The 24,238-nt window shown below is 41.9% G+C and overlaps 1 protein-coding gene, 1 long non-coding RNA gene and 1 pseudogene across 2 annotated transcripts; 2 read left to right on the top strand and 1 right to left on the bottom strand.

The window, feature by feature from the left end:
• LOC110148944 (uncharacterized) lies at positions 1 to 19,101 on the top strand. The gene is made up of 2 exons (XR_011488369.1): positions 1 to 76; positions 14,152 to 19,101. It is a non-coding gene; the product is annotated as an uncharacterized lncRNA (long non-coding RNA).
• LOC139029662 (acyl-coenzyme A thioesterase 1-like) lies at positions 9,162 to 23,960 on the bottom strand. The gene is made up of 3 exons (XM_070469608.1): positions 23,227 to 23,960; positions 12,002 to 12,204; positions 9,162 to 10,540 (listed from the first exon to the last, which is right to left on the bottom strand). Exons 1-3 carry the CDS (start codon positions 23,681 to 23,683, stop codon positions 9,935 to 9,937), a joined length of 1,266 nt encoding a protein of 421 aa, XP_070325709.1. The 5' UTR covers positions 23,684 to 23,960; the 3' UTR covers positions 9,162 to 9,934.
• The window catches only part of LOC139035541 (peptidyl-prolyl cis-trans isomerase FKBP3 pseudogene), a 20,941-nt pseudogene continuing 20,417 nt past the window's right edge, over positions 23,715 to 24,238 (top strand).

Below are 24,238 nucleotides of genomic sequence, written 5' to 3'. Positions count from 1 at the left end.
CTGGAGCCGAGAGAGGTCTGTAGCTGAGCCGCCTCTGGAAGCGTCCTCTTAGGTTTCGGACGCCTGCTCGTCGGAGGTAAAAGCACCGGGTGTTTCTTCTGGCTCAGGGCGGGGCGCACAGGGATTTTCTGCTGTCTATAAGGTGGCGCGGAACCCGCCCCGCCGACGCCTCTTTTCAATCCTTCGCTTGTTGGAGTGAAGCGAGTTGGGTACGGATTCGTGGTGAAACCGGAGTTGAATGCCTTTAGGCAAAATTCCAAGAATTCTAGCTTCTCCCAACTTTTTTTTTCTAAAACTTTTAAAGAGTTATACACATACACGCACACACACACAAAAAAACCCTGCATAAATCCTACGTGTATATTTCAATGTATTTCGTAACCCGAACGTACTTGGGCAACCAAGCTCAAGGGTCTAGAAACATCATTGCCAGCACCCCAGTAGCACTTTCCCTTGCCCAAGGTTTTGAGTCCAACAAAACGGGTTAGTTTTTCCCAACTCTGCATTTAATGGTGATGAATCCTCCAGTGTGCCGTTTTTATTGTCTGCTTTCGTGAACATTACATTTGTGAGATTCATTGCTATTTTTGAATTTAGTTGTAAATTGTTCTTTATCTCTGCCAAATAGTATTTTATTTTGTGATCATAAAAGTATTGGTCAGATATTACTGACTATAGGCTTTTGGTAGTTTCCGGTTGGGACTCCTAGGTATAGGGCTCTGAATATTCAAGACTATATCTTTTGATTGACATATATGTGCCTTTCAGTGGAGTGAATACCTGGGAGTCGAATTGCTGTATCATAGGTGTCAGGAATCATTTAACAGTAAGATTCCTTTGTGTTGTTTCCTATCTCTCTTGAGCCCTCTGTTCCTTTAGCAGTCCCTGTCTGGGGCGAGAGGAGCAGGCAAGCCTCTCCCAGGACAGAGATCAAAGAGATGGGATGCTTGCATAGGATTTCCTTCATTAGCTTTTCCTTACGGTGAAAAGTAATTATTTACGACCCTCTTTTCATATGGATTTTCTCTTGGCCTTTTGGCCTCTATTGCTCCTTGCTTCCTTGATAAACTTGGAAAGTCTGGTCTCTTGATCTTTATCTAAAGAAGCTGCTGGTATATATACTCTTACAGAATTCAATAAAACACCTTTGCTCCATCAGAGCTTGGGTCCCCATGTCTTTCTTTCTCTTTCTCTCTCTCTCTCTCTCTCTCTCTCTCTCTCTCTCTGGCTGATTCCCTGGAGCGCGAAAGCCGGCTGTGTAACCCAGGGAATATTAGCCTCTTTACTTCTTTCACTCTCTCGTCGGCTCCGGACCACCAGGTTCTGGTCCAATAAAGGACCAACAATAGGGAATGAGAATGTTCGGCCTTTGTAGATACTAAATGTCAGCCTTTTGAACGTGATCCTAGAAGCAATGTAGGTATAATGTTTAAGGATACCCAGCATTTTGCATATAGTGTAATAATAGCTACTCTTTAGCGATGTCCCATCTATTTTACATACACAATTTAACAAGTCCATAAAACACTGGGAGTATTTTTCAAATATTGGAAAGGAGAAACATGAGGCTTGGAAACTGCTAAGGATTAGCCTTTAATACGTAGAAGACAATGGCAACCCAGTCCAGTACTCTTGCCTGGAGAAGCCCAGGGACGGGGGAGCCTGGTGGGCTGCCGCCTATGGGGCCCGCACAGAGTCGGACACGACTGAAGCTACTTAGCAGCTAGCAGCAGCCTCTGATAACTGTCAGAACCTTGACCAGCTCCAATGTGGAACTCAACAGTGAGCCGCAGCATTGCAGTGAAAGGTAATTGAAGTTCTAGCTCTGGCTTCATCACTGACTAATTCCGTAGGCTCAAAGAAGTTTATATCTTTGGGGGTTTAAGAGTTCTTGTGTGTAGCATGATGAAACTCTGCTATAAGGGGATCCAAGGTGACAGTGTGTGTCAAACTCTTAGAAAAATACTAGGAAGCAAAATTCATGCTTGATTTTGTAATAGAGATTGAGCCTACATGTGTGTTTTTTCTCGTGGTCTCCAGATATTTGCTATAGGTTTGCATACTGCTTTTCAAATTTTCCAAAGCATACATAAGCAAGGGCTTCCCCGGTGGCTCAGCTGGTAAAGAATCTGCCTGCATTGCAGGAGACATGGGTTAGATCTCTGGTTTAGGTAGCTTCTCTGGAGGAGGGCATGGCAACCCACTCCAGTATTTTGCCTGGAGAATCCCCATGGACAGAGAAGCCTGGCGGGCTACTGTCCATGGGGTCACAAAGAGTTGGACATGAGTGAGTGACTAAGCACATACATAAGCAATAATGACAAATCTACAGTGGTAAATGATCAGAGTCTCTTTGTCCTTTTCCCACTTTCCCCCAAAGACGAATGCATCCGTCTAGATTTTGATTAATGTTTAAAGTAGGTAAATATATGGGAGTGTAAACACATTATTGGTACTATTTTTTTTTTGTTCTTTGCTTTCTAAAATTAAAAATGTTACATATTTTTTGGTATTATTTTCTCTCTTCAACCACTTTGTTTCATGTAAATTTTAATTTTTAAAATATTAATAGGCATTATTTTTAATATATTTGATATATTTATTTTTGCTTCAGTTTTATTTTCTACTTGTATGGCATGCCTTTTCCATCTCCTCACTTCCAGTCTGTGTGTCTCTTTAGATCTGAGGTGAACCTCTTGTAGGCAACCTCTAGACGGGTCTTGTTTTTTAACCCATTCAGCCACTCTGTGTCTTCTGATTGAAGCATTTAATCTGTCTACATTTAAAGTAATTGTTGGGGGAATTCCCTGGTGGTGCTGTGGTTAGGATTTGGTGCTTTTTTACTGCTGTGGCTTTTCTTTTACTGCTGTGATCAGGAAAGTCAGATCCTGAGAATCTCATAGTGCTGCCAGGAAAACGAAAATGAAGTAATGTTGATAGATGTGTACTTATTCCTATTTTGTTGGCCATGTTCTGGTTGTTTTTCAGGTCTTTTTTGTTTCTTCTTTGTTTCTCTCTTCCTTATGACTTGATGACTATATTTAGTCTTATATTTAGATTCCTTTCTTTCCTGTTTGTCTGTTATATAATTCTGTTTGTGCTGGCCAGGAGGTTTATTTATGGATATATATTTGATTATTTAAAGTTTCTGATCTCTTAATGTCAGACATATTTTAACCACCCTGCATTTTTACCCTCACCACCTTACCCGCCATTTACTGTTTGTGACATCATATTTTACATCCTTTATGTATATCTTAACCTATTTATTGTGAATATAGATGATTTGGTTACTTTGTCTTTTAACCTTGCTTTGTAAGTGGTTGAATTATACTACTTTTTTTGTGCCTTTACCAGTGATTCTTTTTTTTTTTTTCATACTTTTAATATTTCTAGTTGTGGCCTATTCTTTTATACTTAGAGAAGTTTTTTTTTTTTTATACTTAGAGAAGTTTTTAAAGCATTTCTTCTCAAGTAATTTAGTGATACTGAACTTTTTTAGTTTTTGCTTATCTTTAAAATTCTTTATCTGTCCTTCAAATCTGAGTGATAGCCTTCCTGAGTAGAGTGTTCTTGGTTGTAGATTTTTTTCCTTTCATCATTTAAAAATATATCATGCTGTTCCCTTCTTATCTGCTGTGCTTAGTCACTCAGTCGTGTCCAGCTCTTTGCAACCCCATAGACTGTAGCCCACCAGGCTCCTCTGCCCATGGGATTTCGCAGATAAGAATACTGGAGTGTGTGGCCATTCCCTTCTCCAGGGGATCTTCACAACCCAGGGATCAAACCCACATCTACCTGGGTCTCCTGCATTTCGGGTGGATTCTTTACTGTCTGAGCTACCAGGTAAGCCATTTCTGCTGAAAAGTCAGCTGGCAGTTAAAAAAAATAATTTTTATATCTCTATTTTTGTCTTCTCCGGATCTTCTCTTGCTGCTTGTGTGGGCTTTTTTAGTTGCAGTGTGCAGGCTTCTTATTGTGGTGGCTTCTCTTGATGGGGAGCACAGGTTTTAGGGGACATAGGCTTCAGTAGTTATGGCTCAGGGGCTTAACTGCCCCTCGGCATGTGACGTCTTCCTGAACCAGGGGTCAAAGCCATGTCCCCTGCATTGGTCGGTGTATTCTTTTTTTTTTTGGTAGGTGGATTCTTTACCACTGGACCACCAGGGAAGTTCCTCAGCTGAAATTTTTATGGGAATTCTTATGTATGTTTCTAGTTGCTTTTCTCTTGCTGCTTTTTACCGTTGAATTGAAAGAGTTCTTTATATATTCTATTTATATATTCTTATATATATATAAGTCTCTAACATATATGTGATTTGGAAATAATTTTTACCATTGTGTGAGACGCCTTTTCAAGTTTTTAATGGTATTGTCAGGGGAGTGTGTAATTTCCTTGGTTCTCTCTCGTCACAACAAAAATTTGAAGTGACAGACGTTAAAGACCTTGGACAGAACATGTCTCAGCTCTTGGACAGGCCGTGTCACAGCTCTCAGCTCTCAGACAGATGAGTGTTACAGCTCAGTTTTATTTAGAAAATAAAAGGAAAATACATCCTCAAGGCATGAGGGCACGCCGACCCAAAAGACACGAAGAGAAGAAAGAGAGAGAGTGTGTGTGTGCGCGCAGGAGAGAGACCCCCCAGCCCTTTGGCTCCTCTTTTTATGTGTTTTTTCCTCCCCCTGGGCCTACTGTTTGTAAATTGGGCTAGCCAGGAGTGCTGTTTGTTCTACCTGAGGTCCTGACTCCAGTCATCGGACCTTCCTTTGTTTTATTTTCATGGGCTTTTCCCTTCCTTGTCTTTTAGCCACTGCCACTCTGGACTCCTTTTTCCTATTCTAACTAGCTAACAGTATCCTTTGGTGCATAAAGGTTTTCAAATTTGATGTCCAATTCATTTATTTTTTCTGTTTTTGCTTACGCTTTGATGTCAAACCATTATCTAATCCAAAGTTACAAAGATTTGCTTCTCTATCTTCTTCAAAGAATTCTATAATTTGAGCTCTTACATTTACAGCTTTAATCAATTTTGAATTCATTCTTGTGTTTGCTATGAAGTAGGACTGAAATTAATTCTTTTCATATGGATATTCTATTGTGTCAACACAATTTGTTGAAAAGACCATTCTTTCTCCCTTGAATTTTCTTGTCAAAAATCAATTGACTGTAAGTGTGGTAAATGTCAGGATTTATTTCTGGAATCTCATTTCTATTCCATTGATTTTTTTTGTCTATTCTTACGCACGTACCACATTATTTTAATTAGTGTTGCTTTCTAGCAAGTTTTAAAATTGGTCATTGTGAGTTTTCCAGTTTTATTATTCTTTGTCAAGATTATGGGTTTCTTGAGTTTCCATAGGAATTTTAAGATCAACTTACCAATTTCTGCAAAGAAACTTGCTGGAATTTTGATGGAGGTTAGATTGAATCTGTAGATCAGTTTGCAGTATGTTAGCTTGCCAGGGTTGCTCAGCTGTGTCTGACTCTTTGCAACCCCGTGGTCTCTAACCCACCAGGATCCTCTGTCCATGGGATTTTACCAGCAAGAATACTGGAGTGGGTTGCTACGCCCTCCTCCCAGGAGATCTTCCTGAACCACTATTGAACTGGAGTCTCCTGCGTCTCCTGCACTGACGAGCGGGTTCTTTACCATTGAGCCACTGGGAAGCCTTATAGTGGCCAAGAGTAAAAGCCAGGCTCTTGTTTGTTAGTATTAATTCTTCAGTACACCGTTGGAAATTTTTAATGGCTTTCTATTCATTTCTGTATAGGCCTTTTAATCTGAAGCCAAAAGTTGTCTACACAATACTCAGCCTCATCTTGTGTGAGCACATGCTTCCTGAGAGCATGATGACTTTATACTGTGCTTGTGTTTTCTCTTATCCTGAGCTTTTAAATCTAAGTAAACTTGGTGCTTGGTGAAGCCTATTCTGTTTTGTATATTTGTTAATTCAAAACCAAGACCATTGCTGCTACTGGAACAGATTGTGGTATACAATCTTCTATGCCTTAATTTTTTTCTCATACATATCCTACCTCTTATTTCTGGAAGTTGTGAGAGATTTCTTAAGTCTTCTTATGAATCCTAATTTGACTACTAGTCATGTCTATTTTGTTTTTGAGCTCATCAACTGAATTGTGTATCTCAGCAATCATTTCCACTTCCTAAAACGCCTTGTGTATCTTAGGAAAAACCTACTGTTCTCCTCCTGTGTCTCTTTTCTGTGTGACTCCTTTACTACTCAGAACACTGCACTTCTGACACTTCTGGTCACCATATGTGTAGTGTAAATCTTTGAGACAGCCATCTGATGTCCTAGAATTTAATTCAGTTCTAACACTACCTGGAGATGGTGTCAGTTCCCTGAGGTTAAGGTCTCAGTCCCACAAAACTGCTCTCACCCCACCCCAGCTGCCAATTGCAAGTAGTAGGTCCCCAGGTTACCCACAATCTCTGTGTGATTAGGCTATAAATCCGAGGTTTCTACAACCCCTTCCTCAGGTTCTACTGATTTGCCAGAGCAGCTTGCCGAACTCAGGGAAACCCTTACATCAACTCCCTTATTGAAGAATATGATAAAGGATACAGAGGAACAGCCAGATGAAGAGTTCCACTGGGCGAGGTCTGGGAGAGTCCCAGTGTAGGAGCTTTTGTCCCTGTGGAGCTGAGGTATGTCTCCCTACCAGTGTGGATGTGTTCTCCAAACTGAAAGCTCTCCAAATCCTGTACTATTGGGATTTTTGTGGAGGCTTCCTCACATATGCTTAGTTGCTATGTCGTGTCCAACTCTTTGCAACCCCATGGACTGTGGCTTGCCAGGCCCCTCTGTCCATGGAGATTCTCCAGGCAAGAATACTAGACTGGGTTGCCATGCCCTTCCCCAGGGGATCTTCCCAAACCAGGGATCTAACCCAGGTCTCCCATATTGCGAGCAGATTATTTATTGTCTGAGCCACCTTGGAAGCCCAAGAATACTGGAGTGGGTAGCCTACCCCTTCTCCAGGAGCACTTCTCGACCTAGGAATCAAACCAGGGTCTCCTGCGTTGCAGGAGGATTCTTTACTAGCTGAGCTACCAGGGAGGCCCTTTCCTCTCATAGGCATGCTCAATTATTAATTCAGTTTCTGGCCCTTTGTCTCTCTGGAAAATTGGGAGAGACGGCTGAAAATTTCACGCTTCTGATCATGGGTTGGTCCTTCTGGTTACTAGTGCCCACGCAGTCCCCATCCAGGAGCCCACCTAGAGTCACCTCAATAGAACAAAAGATGCTGCTAGTGCTGCTGTCACTTAGGTATTTACAAGAGTCTTAGGAACTCTGTGCTGGAGGTTGGGAGAAAGGTACAGGCAGATACATATTTCCTATCATTTCCACCTTCCATGATCAACTCACCTTGCAAAACTTAACACGTACATATATTCACACACATATACATAATTTAAATGGCAGATAACAAGATGATGTGATGTGGTCAACATATATGAGAATTACTTACTTCTGTAATACATAATCAAATGGTGCTGTAGGTCATGAACAGGAGAACATTCTGAAGGAATGGGAAATGTAGTTTAAAAGGAATACAGATATTTTCCCATTAAGAGGGGGAGATATTCAACTTTACTAACAGCAACAACAACAAAAGTACAGTAATATGAGATTATCTTTCCAAACCATAAAACTTATAAAATTATAAAGGATTAGACACAAAGGTATACATACACACATATTGCACCAATGTTGGTAACATGGCTGTTTCATCCAGTGTCCTTGATGGCGCAGCTGGTCATTTCTGGTATGCATAGTAATTTCCTTTCAAAGAATCTCTCTTCAAGAAACAATCAGTGACACACACAGGCTTATACATGTGTATGTCCCTTCATCTCAGAACAGGCTTTATAAAGAAAAACTATCAACAATGTCAAGGGCTAACAACAGAGGATTGATTAAATGAAGGGTAGTAGCACCAATCAGAATACACATCACTGTTTTTAAAAAGTCATGTGTTTGAAGAATATAATAATAACATGGTAAAATAATCGCCATATGATATTAAAGTAAAAAGGATGTACACTTGAGTAAAAACTCAATACATACAACAAAAAGCCTAGAGGAAAATGGAAATATTCTGACATGTTAAGTGCGTTAGTTTCTAGTGAATGGATTATATGCAGTTCCTTTTCTGCTGAATAGTTTTCTCTATTTTCCAAGCTTTCTATGAATTTTTATTACTTTAGATTTAGAAAAAGAGAGATCCTCTCTGCTAAGACCCATATCAAAGGCCACTATCTGAATTCTTTTCTAATCTTCACATCATAGTATATCACATCTCCCTCCAGAACATAAGCCTATGGCTTATGTTATGTTATGTTATGTTATGTCTCTAGTCCCCTTTTGTTAGATTCTCCTACTAACAAGAATTTAAAGAGGAAATCATCTTTGTGTCTTTTGAAACATGTGGTTTGCAGTTTCACTTGGTCATTTATTGATCCCAAAATTTCTGCTGCTTCTGCCTTTTATCCCTCAAGATCAGACCCAGAATCTCTAGAGAAGCCTGACTCTCCAGCTTGATTAATGGGAGATTCCTTCAACTATCATGGAGCATGCTATTTACAGAAAGTGGTGGAAAGAGAAATATGGAAAGAGGAAGGGAGGAGGGCAAATCACATACACATTGTTAATAACCAAGGGAAGGGGGTGTAGGCATTTAAAGTTGCCTGTCAGCTCCTGCAAAACCATACTAGGTAAAGGCCAGGATTTAAACATGGTTCCAGAACTATCCTTTTAATATTAGTGCCCTGAAACCACCCCTACCCTCACACTTCAAGTCCAGGAAATCCACTGAAAACTTAGGGAGAAGAAAGAAAAGCCACTTTCTTTCCCTGTGGCTGTGGCTGTTACCCTGCAGAGAGCATGGATGAGCTTAACAAAGAGAGAAGAAATTGAATGTGGGGAGAATGAGCCCCAGCTCTACAGGTACCATGCAAAGAATTTTTCTGAGTCTTGGTTTCATCTGTAAAATGGAAATGACATCTGCCTCAGAGTGGGATACAAGAAAAATCTGAGTAAGCAAAAGGAGCACTGTTTTTGAGTTTCAAGAGAAAACATCTGTCAGAAAATGCTTTACTGAAAAAGAAAGTTGAGAAACTAAAACACCATGATCATAAATTAAAGTATCTTTTATTTTAAACATATTCATCTTTAGAAGAGTTTAGTTTAATGTGTATTTATTTCAAGTAATACAAAACTAAATCATTCATTTGCATGCTAATCAATATTAAAGTCACTTAAGAAATTCATCTAAATGATGTTATACCAGCTTTCAAAACAACTAAATCACAAACTCCATATGTGAAAATGAAAAAAGTAATTAAAATACATTGGCACTAGGAGACTCCTTCCTCATTCAAGAAGATTGAAGACCTAAAAACATATTTGCTTTGAAAATTTTTAGTAGTTTTCATCTAAGTAGTTATCTAACTAGTATACTAATTTACAGCTATGGTGTTCACTTCCATTCTTAAATTAGAAACTCAAATCTGATAATATTTTTGATATTTTGTATTCTTTTTTCCCACAATAGGTAATCATTTATTTATTAATTAAAAACAAAATAAATTATAATACTAAATAATTCAAATAATTATGGAGCACTAATTGTGTACTAGATACTGTTAACTGTGTATTTCACCGTTTCCTTTCAGAGTTAAAGCCTTGTCAGTTATGTTTTTTTGGCCATTTGTTTCATTTTCTGTAGAATCGCTCTCCGCTCAAACAACGGAAAAAGTATGTAATTTATAAAAATCTAAAAAGCTTCTTGGTAAGTTCACTTTAACACTAAAGAGGAAAAACTCTAAGTAATTATTGAACAGAAGAAACCTACACCGGTATATACTAACTGTGGCAGGTGTTCCTAGCTGTTCTATCCTTCCCTTGATCACAGCTTGGCCAGAATTGTCCCCTTTTCCCCACCCAGGTGTTTATGGAAGAAAGTCTGGAGCTGCTGCCAAGCATCTGTCTGGGCCCTGGCATGAGCCCTGGGCTCCCCTCCCCAGATGACTGGAGTGCCCACTAAGGTGTGCAGGGAAGCCGGGCACAGGGGGAAATAAGGAGGTTCAATGTAGTGCCCCGTCCCTGGGTAACAGATGACCTGGGGTTTTGCCTTCCCATGGGCCTGCAAGCGTTTAGAGGCCTCATTAGCGTAGAATTCACTCTTCCAGTTGTGGTCATCCTGACCCACAAGAAACAGGAAGGGGCACTCAGCCCTTTCCACAGGAATGAAGCTCTTCTGGTCAGCTCCTTCCAAAGGGCTGTTCAGGACTTCCACAATGTCTGCAAAGCCATCTTTAGTCATCTTGATTCGATTTTGGTTGAAACCCACAGGCGGCAGAATCTCATCTTTGTAGTGTAAGGTTCCCCAGACATTGACCACAGAACCGTTGATTATGACGGCCGCAGTGATGCCCTTCAGGAAGGAAGCCATAGAGAGGCAGAGCTCGCCTCCTTTTGAAATCCCAAGCAGCCCAACTCCTGGACCCTTCACCTGAGAAAAGGTCAAAGGGAAAAGGAGAATAAGTCCATGAACAGTGCAGTGTGGCCAGTAGTGCCTGGACTTGAGAGTCGGGGAACTGAGCCTGAATCTTGTCTCTCCCAGTTATCAAGGTTTGCAGCCTTGGGATATTGACTTAACCTTTTATTGTACCTTGCTTTCCACAATTTCTCAATCACCATTCCTGGTGTCTTCAACAACCAAGCGGATGACAACAAACTACTTTGGCCTTGAAGTTCCTTTGACCACCAAACCTCCAATGGTGTTTTCCTCTCCCCCTGTCCATGGGACTCTCCAGGCAAGAATACTGGAGTGGGTTGCCATGTCCTCCTCCAGGGGATCTTCCCGACCTAGGAACTGAGCCCCCGTCTCAAATCTCCTGCATTGGCAGGCAGGTTCTTTACCAAAAGCACCACCTGGGAAGCCCTGAATAACAATCCCTTGACCTCAAATCCACTCTGTCCTAGTTTGTACTCCTTTACACAGCAAAACTTGTGGGAAATTTTGTCTGTAGTTGTTCACTTTCTTGTCTTAATTCTCTGCTCAGTCCCCTCCAGTGTAGTTTGAGTTTGCCCTATTCCAGAAAGATTGTTCTCTTCAGTTACCAAATTCTTCTGCTGTAAATGGCCTTTTGATTGACCTATCAACAGCAATTTTTTTGGATCATGGTTTCTACAATAGCACTCATGACTGATTTCAACTATTTATTCCTTATAAATACTAGGAATGGGATATTATAGTGATCCCAATTTTTGAGAGTATGATACATAAGCTCCAAGGTCCAGGAGCTAGTAAGTGGCAAAATCAAGCCTCAAATTTAACTTTTCTCTATCAAATACACTATTATACTGGTTCTACTACACCCCATCACCTTCTCTAGGAGCACCAAGGCTTTCATCTACCTTGAGCTCTGATTGAATTATAAAATAAACAATCCTATTAATCCTCTAATGTCCTGAGCAAGGTATATGTTCTATTCCTCTGATATACTGAACCCTCAAACATTTCCTACTACCCAGGTCCTTTACTAGTACCCAGGTACTATACTAGGTGATTTGTTAAAAGTGAGTCCTCTGCTCTCAGATGGTCACATGGAGGAGAGGACTGTAAAACATTTAAACTGAAGACAGCCTTCTGGAGAGAGTGATCACTTCCCCTTCCCCTCTTACTTCCTGGGTCAAACCGAGGGTTCTCAATGTGTTGAGCTCTTAATGAAATTTGATAAAATACTGGAATTTAAAGTTCCATAATTTCACCGAGGACACTTTTACCAGCAGGAAATCTAACAATAACAACTAATTGCATGGAAACTGTCTGGGAGAAGTGACTATGAAAGGTAGAGTGTGTTGGGGGCAGAGAGTGGCTGTCATGAATTTGTTAAGTTCTGTGAAAACCAAGAGCATTTTAGAGAAGGAGAACTGATATGTACAACATGAAACTAAGAGAAGTTCCAACCTGAGGGTGATTAAGCAGGTAGTTCACAGCTTCTTCAAAGTACTCCAGGTGGACATGCCGTAGGCTTTTGGGGAGGTCTTCATAGTTATAATAAGCCAGCGCCATTACACCAAAACCCTTCCCAGCCAGCAGACTAGCTCGATATTCCAGAAGACCACCTCCAGCTGCAGAAATGTCCACAATCCCAGGAAAGGGCGCAGGTTCTTGGGAAGAAAAAACATAGAGTTAAACTGTACTTGAAACTCTTTGCTGTGGTGTCAAAAGCCATTTTTGCCCTTTGGTGATGTCACAGTTTTCTATTGATGATCAGAAATGCTAAACAACTCTGCTTGTCAAAGGTCCAGACTGTGGCATAGTTGAAACCCACATTCCCCTCTACACCCAGGTCCTCAAAGCCCCACAGATTTTTGCAAAGAACATGAACTGCTTTTGTGAGCACCACTCCACATCAATTATAGGAAGAATTTTCAATTACAAATCACAATAAAAGAATCAACAGGAAAGAATCATCAATCACAGGCCCCAACAACAACAAAAAGGATGTACATTGCATCCCTTCCAAGAAATTGACTACCCCAGGAACCTAAACTGTCACTTTCCTCTAATAGACTTCTATTGGAAGCAACCCTTCCCACCTTCCTCCTTCTTCTCTACAAAGTAACATTCCTTTCTTTGATTTGTTGAACTTACCTATGGTCTTTGTCATGGCTTGCTTGTCCTGAATTGCACTTCTCTGATGTTCTAGAATTAACCCATTTTTGCTGGTGAAACAACTGTTTTAAGATCAACATAACGGGGTGCTTGGAAGTGGGATCCTAAGAGGTCTCCCCCAAACTCCCAGGTTGGTGAGGACACAGGTGCTAGTCCCCACAGAGTCCATGTACTCACTGCCTTCTAGCTAAGCCTGGAGTTTGAGGGTAAGTCTGTCCTGGATTTCAAGCTCCACTGTCTGCATTTTGAGTTCTCCAATCTTTCTTTGCGATCTATTTAAAGGCTTTGTCCTTTCTGAGAGTATTCCTTTGGTCTTTGGTCTGATTTCTTTGGGACTGGGATGTGCCTGTTGGAACTCTGCTGTTTAGGAATTTTTCTTTTTGCTCTAGAGAAAAATCTTTTAAGAAATGGGATCCCTGTCATCCAAATGCTTTGACAATGCCCCCCTCCTTTCTGGGACCCCGGCTTGTTTTACGTTTAAAAACTTTGGTCCCTCCTCATGTGCATTTCTAATTAAATGGACTCAACAGTATTTGAGAACACCAATCAACATTATGAGGAACATTGGAGCTCCCCAAACTTACTTTTCTTAAAACTGAATTAAACATCTATTTAATTGGGATTCTGAGGCTTCCAGTCATTGCTGGCAATCTAGAATTACTTCTCTGCAAATTACAATTTTTAAATTAACTGAGGTAAATGAACAACTAAAGGCTTCTGAGGCCTCTCTTTCCCTCTCCCTTCCTTTGACTTCACACACGTGACAGCCACTTACTGCCAGGCTGCCTCTTGCTGCACTGCCTCCATCTCCTCTATACCCTCAGTTTCCCCCGTCTAATGCTCTCACTGAATTTCTCTTTTTCTTGGCACTTCTCTCCACTCCCTCCTCCTCTGAATCTATCAGAACCTGCCTCTCTAAAATTATGTCTTTCGAGCACCCAGATAAACCCTATATTTCTTATGTTCCCTAGACTAAGGCTGAATTGGGAGTCATAGTTGAAGAGTTTCCTAAAGTAACCGAGAAACCTCACAGGTTTGCTGAAGAGTCTAATGCAGTTCATTCAAACTTCCCAACCTGGTTGCTTAGATTTTTATCAGTCAGTCCACCTGCTTGTTGGTGAGGGTCAACCCAAACATGTGATTAAGGTCGTCTGATGGGAACAGCCCAAACAGAATTTAGAAAAACCCCTAACTTTTGGCCAAATGCTAGAATATTTTCTGGAAACCTCTACTGAGCAGTTACTGTAGCTTTTCTTAAAACTACTGATTGAAACAAAATTCAGACTTGCACACAAAAACCTGATGAACCGGTTTATGACAATTAGAATCGTTCTCAGAATGTGTGCAAAGCATTTGTTTGCGATGCAAGTTCTTGTTATCCTTCAGATGGTGAATCCACTCAGGTAACCTTTAACTCTGTTTATTTAACTTATATGCAGAGTACATCATGAGAAACGCTGAGCTGAAAGAAACACAGCTAGAATCAAGATTGCCGGGAGAAATATCAACAACCTCAGATATGCAGATGACACCACCCTTATGGCAGAAAGTGAGGAGGAACTAAAAAGCCTCTTGATGAAAGTGCAAGAGGAGAATGAAAAAGCTGTCTTAAAGCTCAACATCCAGAAAACTAAGATCATGGCATCTGGTCCCATCACTTCATGGGAAATAGATGGGGAAACAGTGGAAACAGTGACTGACTTTATTTTGGGGGGCTCCAAAATCACTGCAGATGGTGACTGCAGCCATGAAATTAAAAGACTCTTACCCCTTGGAAGGAAAGTTATGACCAACCTAGACAGCATATTAAAAAGCAGAGATATTACATTGCCAACAAAGGTCCATCTAGTCAAGGCTATGGTTTTTCCAGTGGTCATGTATGGATGTGAGAGTTGGACTGTGAAGAAAGCTGAGCACCGAAGAATTGATGCTTTTGAACTGTGGTGCTGGAGAAGACTCTTGAGAGTCCCTTGAACTGCAAGGAGATCCAACCAGTCCGTCCTAAAGGAGATCAGTCCTGGGTGTTCATTGGAAGGACTGATGCTGAAGCTGAAACTCCAATACTTTGGCTACCTGATGCTAAGAGTTGACTCACTGGAAAAGACCCTGATGCTGGGAGGGATTGGGGGCCGGAGGAGAAGGGGACGACAGAGGATGAGATGGCTGGATGGCATCACTCTTCCCAATCCTCCATCTTGATCCACCTGGGGAAACATTTCTCCGGATTAAGGATGAGGCTCTTTCTATCCTTAATGACACCGGAGCTACACTCCTAGTACTCAACCCCACTTCTGTAAAGCAGCCCTGGCTTTGGAATTTTAAAATATTTCAATTAGTTGGACTCTCTAATGAATTTCAAGAAGTTCCTGTCTCTGAACCTATTTCCTTTTGTCTCCTTGACAGAATACACCCTTTTCTCCTGAGTTCCTCTGCCCCTATGCATCTATTAGCCTGAGACTTAGAGAAAAATATCATGCTGGAATTTCTCTCTCCCCACACAGAGATAACTCTGGAATCTGACAGTAGCAATCAGAATAGCCAATCAAGTGAATTAAGTGACCCTTTGACAACTTTGTTGACTCCACTATTGACTCCATTTCTGATGGCTTTCCTGGTGGCTCTGGCGGTAAAGAATCTGCCTGCAATGCAGTAGACCCGGTTTTGACCCCTGGGTTGGGAAGATCCCCTAGAGAAGGGAATGGCAACCCACTCCAGTATTCTTGCCTGAAGAATTCCATGGACAGAGGAACCTGGTGAGCTATAGTCCATGAAGTCACAAAGAGTTGGACATGACTGAGCAACTAATATTTTCATTTTGACATATTTTATTAGCTCCATTTTTTATGGCACTGTAGCTGAATCTGGAGGACACTGATAATTGTCCCTATTTGATAGCTACCATCATCCTCTTTACAGGCAAAATCTTCAGCTGATATTAAGAGGAATCCACAATGCAACTTCTGTCAACATTCAAACAGATGTTGAATGTTGAATTCAAACAACAGTCAAACTTCTCCCTAAATCAATCAGTATCCTAGAAATAAAGAATTCCTGCAAGGCATCAAACCCATAATAGAGGATTAAAATTCTCAGGGCCGCCTTATCCCCTGTACTAGTCCCTGGAACACTGCTATTTAGATTGTGTGTGCTCAATTGCTTCTGACTCTTTGCAACCTCATGGACTGCAGCCCTCCAGGCTCCTCTGTCCATGGGATTTCCCAGGCAGGAATACTGGATTGGGTTGCCATCTCCTTCTCCAGGAGATCTTCCCGACCCAGGGATCGACCTCAGGTCTTCTGCATTGGCAGGCGGGTTCTTTACCACTGTGCCACCTGAGAAGCCCATTTAGGCTATGAGAAAACCCAATACAAGGGGCAAGAAGTTTGTCCAAGAGTTATGAGCAAAAAAAAAAACAGTTATCCCTTGTCACCTGGTTCCTAAGCCCCATACACTACTGATATCTAGTCCCAATGAAAGCAACTTTTTCACTGTAACTGATTTATAGTCCATTCTTTAGTACTTTAATTGATGAGGAGAGTGAATGCATGTTTGCTTTCACGTAGGAAAAAAGGCAATTCACCTGGACAGCAATGTCCCAGGCATTCACAGACAGTTCCTCTTACTTTTTACAAGTCTTGAAAGCTGATTTGGGTGATATAAACTTTTCTCCAGGCTTTACTCTGTCACAGTACATGAATGATTTGCTTCTCTGCTCTCTATAAAACTCTTCATGGCAAGAGAGCATTCACCTGTTAAAACTTTCAGCCTTCAAAGGACAGAAAGTCTCTAAAGAAAAACTGCAGTTTTCTCTAAAGCGAGTTGGATATTTAGGTCACCTGATTATGGAAAACATTCCTTTTGGTTCTAGGTAGATCTGGGGCATCCTGTACATCTGGAAATCTGCAATTAAGTGCCAATCATGAGGTTTTCTTGGGCTAGCTGCCCACTGTCAAAACTGGATTCCAAATACTTCTCTTATGGCCCAGTCCCTACATACTTTACTTTTAAAAAAGCCAACAATCTGGTCTTACCAGAAATTCAAAAATTCCCACTACTTACCTCTGTGCACACATTAAACCATTAGTCTACTGAGAAAATGATAGCATTCACAAGCAGATATCGGTGGGGAAATATAAGGTCACAAAAAGTGCCTGCACCTCACTTGTCCAACCTGCTCAAGCTAGAATCCAGGAAAACCTGTTTGCACAATTCCTGGCCACTGAATTGTCTGATGGAACATGGGAGTCTTGCAAATGGATTTCATTCAGCTTCCTCTGTCTCACAGAACTAAATATGTTTTAGTCATGGTTTGTATTTTTCTCACTAGAGTGAAACTTTCCTCTGTAGACAGGTCATTGCTTCTTCTATAGCTAAAATTCTATTCTATTCAGTCGTTCAGTCATGTCCGACTCTTTGCAACCCCACGAACTGCAGCACGCCAGGCTTCCCTACCTATCACCAACTCCCAGAGCTTGCTCAAACTCATGTCCATTGAGTCAGTGATGCCATCCAACCATCTCATCCTCTGTGGTCCCTTCTCCTCCTGCCTTCAATCTTTCCCAGCATCAGGGTCTTTTCTAACGAGTCAGTTCTTCCCATCAGGTGGCCAAAGTATTGGAGTTTTAGCTTTAGCATCAGTCCTTCTAATGAATATTCAGGACTGGTTTCCTTTAGAACTGACTGGTTTGATCTCCTTGCAGTCCAAGGGACTCTCAAGACTCTTCTCCAACACCACAGTTCAAAGGCATCAATTCTTCAGTGCTCAGCTTTCTTTATAGTCCAACTCTCACATCCATCCATGACTACTGGAAAAACCATAGCTTTAACTAGACGGACCTTTGTCAGAAAATTCCTAAAATTCTGTTAGTAAAAGATTATCCCTTCCTGAGGAAGCCCTCTTGAACTGCCTAGAGATCAGGGAACCTGTTTAACTGGTCAAGTACTTTAATAAGTCTGTGCTATTTGGCTGGTTTCACGACACTTTCTCTGTGCTTATTCTTAATCCTCAGGGTAAATCAAACAAACTAAGGGCACTTTAAGACTCAATTGGCAAAATTTGTAAAACCCTCCAAATACCTTGGCCAAAAGCATTGCTGTTGGTCCTTCTAAATCTCAGTTCCACCCCCTTTGGAACTCAAAAACTCTCACCCTTTGAGAAAGTCACAAGACATCCAATATACCTGACCCCTGCATCTTTTGATTCACAGCTGATAAAAAGAAGTATACATCATAGTATAAAGGCCTAGTTGCTTCCATTAAAAATAACCATGCTTTGATAGAGCAGCCTGGTCACAGAACCCTCCCAGGAGATGAAGACTGTAAGCATCATATCTTGCATCTTAGAGATTTCATCTACTGGAAAAGATACCTCCAAAAAGTCTCATTTAATTTCACTGGAAAGGCCACTTTCAGGTACTGCTAACCAACCCTTGTGCTGCCAAACTCCAGGGGATAGGCTCTTCATTTCACATGACACATCTCAAAAGATCACCAAACCCCGATTGAACCTTACACCAGAGGATGACCTGAAAGCAAAGACTTCTCAGAACCGAAGCAGATAACATCTGACCAGACATCTTTGCCAAAATGTCAGAGTCAAGACTATTAGAAAGTTCAAGATTCACATGTCTTTTTTCATCTGGACTGATAACTGACTGGATTCTTATCCGAATTCAGGATAACTGAACTTGTAACCCTACATACCATGCTACTTACTGATAACATATTTGTTTCCAAAGAGTTCTTTTGAGATTACACTACTGCTTTTAAAATATCTTTGAAGTTTTGCTGTCTTCATGAAGAGTTCATTAGCTTTTGCTTTGTGTTTATGCCTGCACTATATCTTCCCATATGCACTGGGTTAATTCTTATAGATTTTGTGTGCTCTTATTGTATTCACTATTTTATTTTGCTCTCCTGGCTGTTTTAAATGGGGACATCCAGGAGACATCCATGATTCTGGGTTCACTTCCATAGGGAGAACTTTACCCCTCGAAATCAGAATAAGTGCCTGGGGCTTCCCTAGTAGCTCAGTGGTAAAGAACCCACTTGCAAATCAATGCTGGAGACCTGGGTGTGATCCCTGGGTTGGGAAGATTCCCCTGAAGAAGGAAATGGCAACCAACTCCAGTATTCTTGCCTGAGAAATCCCATAAACAGAGAGGCCTAGCGGACTACAGTTCATGGGGCCACAAAAGAGTCAGACATGACTTAGCGACTGAACAAAGACAAGTATTTGTTCAGTTGGCTACCTTCAACTGAAGGTTTGGAATTGTCCTGTTATTTTTGATTCTGTACTTGTTGCCTGCTAGACCTTTGTAAAAACAATGTACCCCAAGTGGTGTACCCTATTGCTTAGGGTCTTGATAAATATGGACTACAGATGCAAAGTGTTGGAAAGTTCTTCCTCCTTCCCCTCCTTGTTACTCAAATGTGACCTCAGTAAGTTTCTAATCTGTGCGGTTTCTCTCTAACAAGGGACATGACAGCTAGGAAAGGTTCTTCCAGACACTGAAGGACAAAAGACCACTGACTCTTGATCAGTGGTGTTTTTGGAGAAAAAATCTTAATTAAAAGGGAGAAATGTGAAAATTAATAAAGGGAAACCTCACCAAAATGGAGTCTGGAGGACAGAACTGGGGAACTGCCATGCAGTACCACTCCACATCAATTGTAGGAATAACTGTCCCTTATAGATCACAACACAAGGATCATCAACAGGAAAGAATCATCAATTACAGGCCCCAACAGACAAAGATGTACATTGCCTCCCCTCCAAGAAATTGACTACCCCAGCAATTCAGCAATGAAAAATTGTCAACACCCCAAACTCTTTTCTTTGATGAATTTTTGTTCAAAACAACATCTCCTGACTTCCTTCTTTTTCTCTGTAAAATAGCATTCCTCTCCTTGTTCTGTTGGACTTACCTACAGTTATTGCCATAGCATGCTTCTTCCAAATTACAATTCTCTGTTATTCCCAAGTTAACCCAGTTTTTGCTAGTCAAGTAACTAACTTTTGTTTTTAAGGGTAACAGTGAGGATGCAAAATGAAACAATCACCCTAGAAAACAGCTGACCAAGTTCTTATAAATTTAAATGTACATTTAGGTTATGACCCAGTAATCTCACTTCCCGGTATTTACCCCCCAAAATGAAAGTTTGTGTTCACACAGAAACATGGATTCAAATGTTTGCAATGACTTTATTCACAATCTCCAAAGACTCAAAACTCAAATGTCCTCTACCTGGCTAATGAATTAACAAACTGTGGCACATCCATATAATGGAAACTTGTAAGATACAAGAAGGAACTAGCAAATGCATGGAGCAACACAAATGAAGCTCAAGTGTGTTATGCTAGACTCAAAAAGTTACCTACTGTGTATGCTTCTAGTTATTTCACATTTTCATTATTTACATAAAAGTTTGTATATAATGTGCAATTTTTAAGGAATAATTATAAAGTAGTTTATATCCAGAACTTTAATAATTCAGTTCTAACCATCAAAGCCCTGGGAGTTCCTATTTCTCTTCCCTCACTTTCCACTATTCTAAATTTATCAGTCTCTTAATTTTTTTACAGCCTTACCATTTGGAAGCACATTTTAAATGGCATTTTGTTTGGTTTGCCCTTTTAAAAAATGTTATCTGAATGTAATGCTACTGGATGTGTTCTTCGGGAACTTGATGTTTCACTCAACACTGTTTTTGAGGTTCATCCTGTTGGTTCCTGTGACTTTAGTTCATTCACTTTTGTGCTGTAAATATACCTCAATTTATGCATCAGTTTTATTACTGATGGACATTTGGGCTGTTTCTGTTGAATTTGCTCTTAGAAACATAAATCCCTGCTGGTGTACCAGGAGTAGAATGACATAGTCAACTTACTAAGCAAAAGCAATTTTTTTCCAGAGTAGATGAATAACTGTATTTCTCTTACCAGTATATGGAAGTTCCTTTTCCTCCACATACTGGTCAAACACTGGTAATGTCAGACTTCTAAATTATGAGGGTGTGAAATATAGTGTGTAGTTCTGAAGTAGGAGACAGAGGGTCTTTGGACTGGACACCTGGTGTTTGTCAAGTAGAGTAAAATTCGAGCTTTGTTCTCATCAGACACTCCACAGACAAAGCAAGTGGCAAAAGCTGAGCTCTACTAAAGCAAGAGAGCTAAGATGCCCACACTTGAGGTCAAGGAAGACTTCCCTGTCTGCACATGCACATGAAGGCTTATTAGGGGTCAAAAAGGGAGGGGTCCCCATAATAAGTGTGGACATGCACCCACAGGCCTCTGCAGTGGGATCCATTAGAAAAAAGTTGCACACACATCTTGCGAGCATCCAAGGACCAGTCAAGTGTAAAGAAAGAAACAAGATAACTGACCAAAGGGAAACAATGACCAGGAAGGACTGTCCTACATAAGTGATTTACATAAGCTCTATACTATGCTCTTCACTCAGGATGCCTATACCCTTTTTTCTCTGGGTGTGTATCTCTGCCTAGTGTCTAACTTACCGTGCTTCTCCTTACTCAGGACGCCCACACTCCTCTCCTGGTGTATATCTCTGCTGGGCTTCTGACCTCTGACTCACTGCGCTCTTCCTCTTTAGAGAGGACGTCGATACCGATTCTCTCCAGGTGTACATTTCTGCCTAGTTTTTGACTTAGTGTGCACCTCACTCAGGATGCCCACACTCCTCTTCGAGTGTGCATTTCTGCCTTGATTCTGTCTTAAATAAACAATCTGTTTCTCCCTGTGCTCTCCCATACTTTGCGCTGTGTCTCTAATAACCTTTGTACCTGTTTTTACAGTTTTTGTCTCCTCAAAACATTCTTGCTTTCAAACAGTGGCAAGAGCCAGGGCCACTTTGTTTCTAGCCTCTAGCCCCTGGTGGTCTAGTGGTTAGGACTCTTGGTTTTCATCCAAGTTACCCAGGTTCAGTTCCTGGGCAGGAAACTAAGATCTCTCTTCAGGAAGGCTCACTGCCCTCCCACTGAGATCAGTTTTATTTTGCATTTGTCTGATTCCTAATGAAGATAACCGCCTTTGAACAGTTTCATTGGTTGTTTGTTATGTAATGGTCAAATTCAGTCAGTTCATCCGCTCAATCGTGTCTGACTCTTTGCGACCCCATGAATCGCAGCACGCCGGGCCTCCCTGTCCATCACCAACTCCCGGAGTTTACTCAAAAACTCATGTCCATCGAGTTGGTGATGCCATCCAGCCATCTAATCCTCTGTTGTCCCCTTCTCCTCCTGCCCACAATCCCTTCCAGCATCAGGGACTTTTCCAATGAGTCAACTCTTAGCATCAGGTAGCCAAAGTATTGGAGTTTCAGCTTCAGCATCAGTCCTTCCAATGAACACCCAGGACTGATCTCTTTTAGGATGGACTGGCTGGATCTCCTTGCAGTCCAAGGGACTCTCAAGAGTCTTCTCCAACACCACAGTTCAAAAGCATCAATTCTTCGGTGCTCAGCTTTCTTCCCAGTCCAACTCTCACATCCATACATGACCACTGGAAAAACCATAGCCTTGACTAGACAGACCTTTGTTGGCAAAGTAATGTTTCTGCTTTTTAATATGCTGTCTAGGTTGGTCATAGCTTTTTTCCAAGGGGTAAGCGTCTTTTAATTTCATGGCTGCAGTCACCATCTGCAGTGATTTTGGAGCCCCCCAAAATAAAATCTGCCATGTTTCCACTGTTTCCCCATCTATTTGTCATGAAGTGATGGGACCAGATGCCATGATCTTAGTTTTCTGAATGTCGAGTTTTAAGTCAACTTTTTCACTGTCCTCTCACTTTAATCAAGAGGCTTTTTAGTTCCTCTTCACTCTGCCATAAGGGTGGTGTCATCTGCATATCTGAGGTTATTGATATCAAAAGATCTCCAGTGGATAACAAGAGGCTTTCCTCCTTCATGCTAATTTTCTTAAATCTTTCTTTTTTTTTTTTTTTTTGGATTGTGCTGGGTCCTTGTTGCTGTGTGGGTTTTTCTTTAGTTGTGGTGAGTGGAGTCTACTCTCTAGTTGTGGTACGCTGGCCCCTCATTGTGGTGGCCTCTCTTGTGGAACACAGGCTCAATAGGTGTAGTACACAGAACCAGCTGCTCTGGAGGCATATGGGATCTTCCCTGACCAGGGGTCGAACTTGTGGCCCTAGGTGGATTCTTTACCACTGAGCCACCAGGAAAGGCCCCTAATTTTCTTTCTTTTTTTTTTTAATTTTCTTAAATCTTTTAATACATGGTGGGAGTTAAGCAAAGTTGTAAAATTGAGAGATTTGGAAAGAAAACTTTAAAAACTGAGAATTACGTATAAAAAAAATTTTTTTTTCCATCACAACTATCTTTTCTCCCTTTCCTTGTGATCTCTTTGCGCTGACCTCTGTTTCAGAACAACAGAATCACCTCCACAGCTAACGAACGTACTTTTGGAATGCTGGGAGCTACCTACTTACTGCCTTCCTCTCGCACTGGGACAGATGAACAGTTAGGATGCTGGCGGCTCACCTGGTGGCAGGAAGAGCGTGCCGCGCACCCGGCCCGCGCGCACCGGCTCGCGCCGCACCCCAGGCGCCAGGAAGTCGCGCTCGTGCACCGCCCGGCCCAGGAGCAGCTGGGCCTCGGGCTCGTGACCGTCGAGCACCTCCAGCTCCACGGCGAAGGGCGTCTGCACGTCCCGCTTCACCAGGCGCCGCAAGGGCTTCTCGGGCTCCAGAGCCCAGAAGAGCCCCATGGGCTCGAGCCCCGTGAAGCTGCCGCCCAGCGCGGGCGCGCGCTCCAGGTCCAGCAGGCCGGCGGCGTCGGCGCAGTAGCGCGCGTGGGCCCTGAAGAGCGCGCCCTTCTCGTCGCGCAGGGACGCGCGCAGCGTGACCGGCTGCCCCGGGGCGAGGCCGCGCACGACGATGCGCACGGGCTCGTCCCAGCGGCAGCGGCCCGCCGGCTCCAGCGTCACCGTCACTGTCATCTCAGACTCACAGCTTCGGTCCGTACTCTAAATGCGCAAGCGCGGAGGGCTGCTGGAGTTTTGTCCCATGCCAACTGGAGCTCTCCCGGAGACACGACGAGATCAGGAGTGGTCTGGAGCCAAGTTAAGTTTCGTAACTGAGCGGCCTTTGGAACTTCTTGGGGCTTCAAGTCTGTGGACCCTGCTCCTCCGAGTCGTCTGAGGTTAAAAGCACCAGATCATTCACCTGGGCCAGGACAGGACGTACAGGTATGTCCTGTTGTCCAGGACAGGAATCTGCCCGCCCACCGACGCCTCTTCTCTCCCTTAAACTGATTCGTTGGTGAAATCAGAGATTAGTGGATTTAGGCAAAATTCCAACAAAGGGAAAAGGACAACTTAAAAAAACAATCATTGATTGAATTATAAAGTACACCCTTATTGCAAAATTCAGACTTAAATTTAAGAAAGTAGGGAAAACCACTAGACCATTCAGGTATGACCTAAATCAAATCTTTTACCATTATACAGTGGAAGTGACAAATAGATTCCAGGGATTAGAGCTGATAGACAGTG

Source organism: Odocoileus virginianus, chromosome 6 (genome assembly GCF_023699985.2).
Source record: "Odocoileus virginianus isolate 20LAN1187 ecotype Illinois chromosome 6, Ovbor_1.2, whole genome shotgun sequence".
Lineage (NCBI taxonomy): Eukaryota > Metazoa > Chordata > Mammalia > Artiodactyla > Cervidae > Odocoileus > Odocoileus virginianus.
Note: the sequence above shows the minus strand (reverse complement) of the source record. Positions and strands in the feature narration are given on the sequence as shown.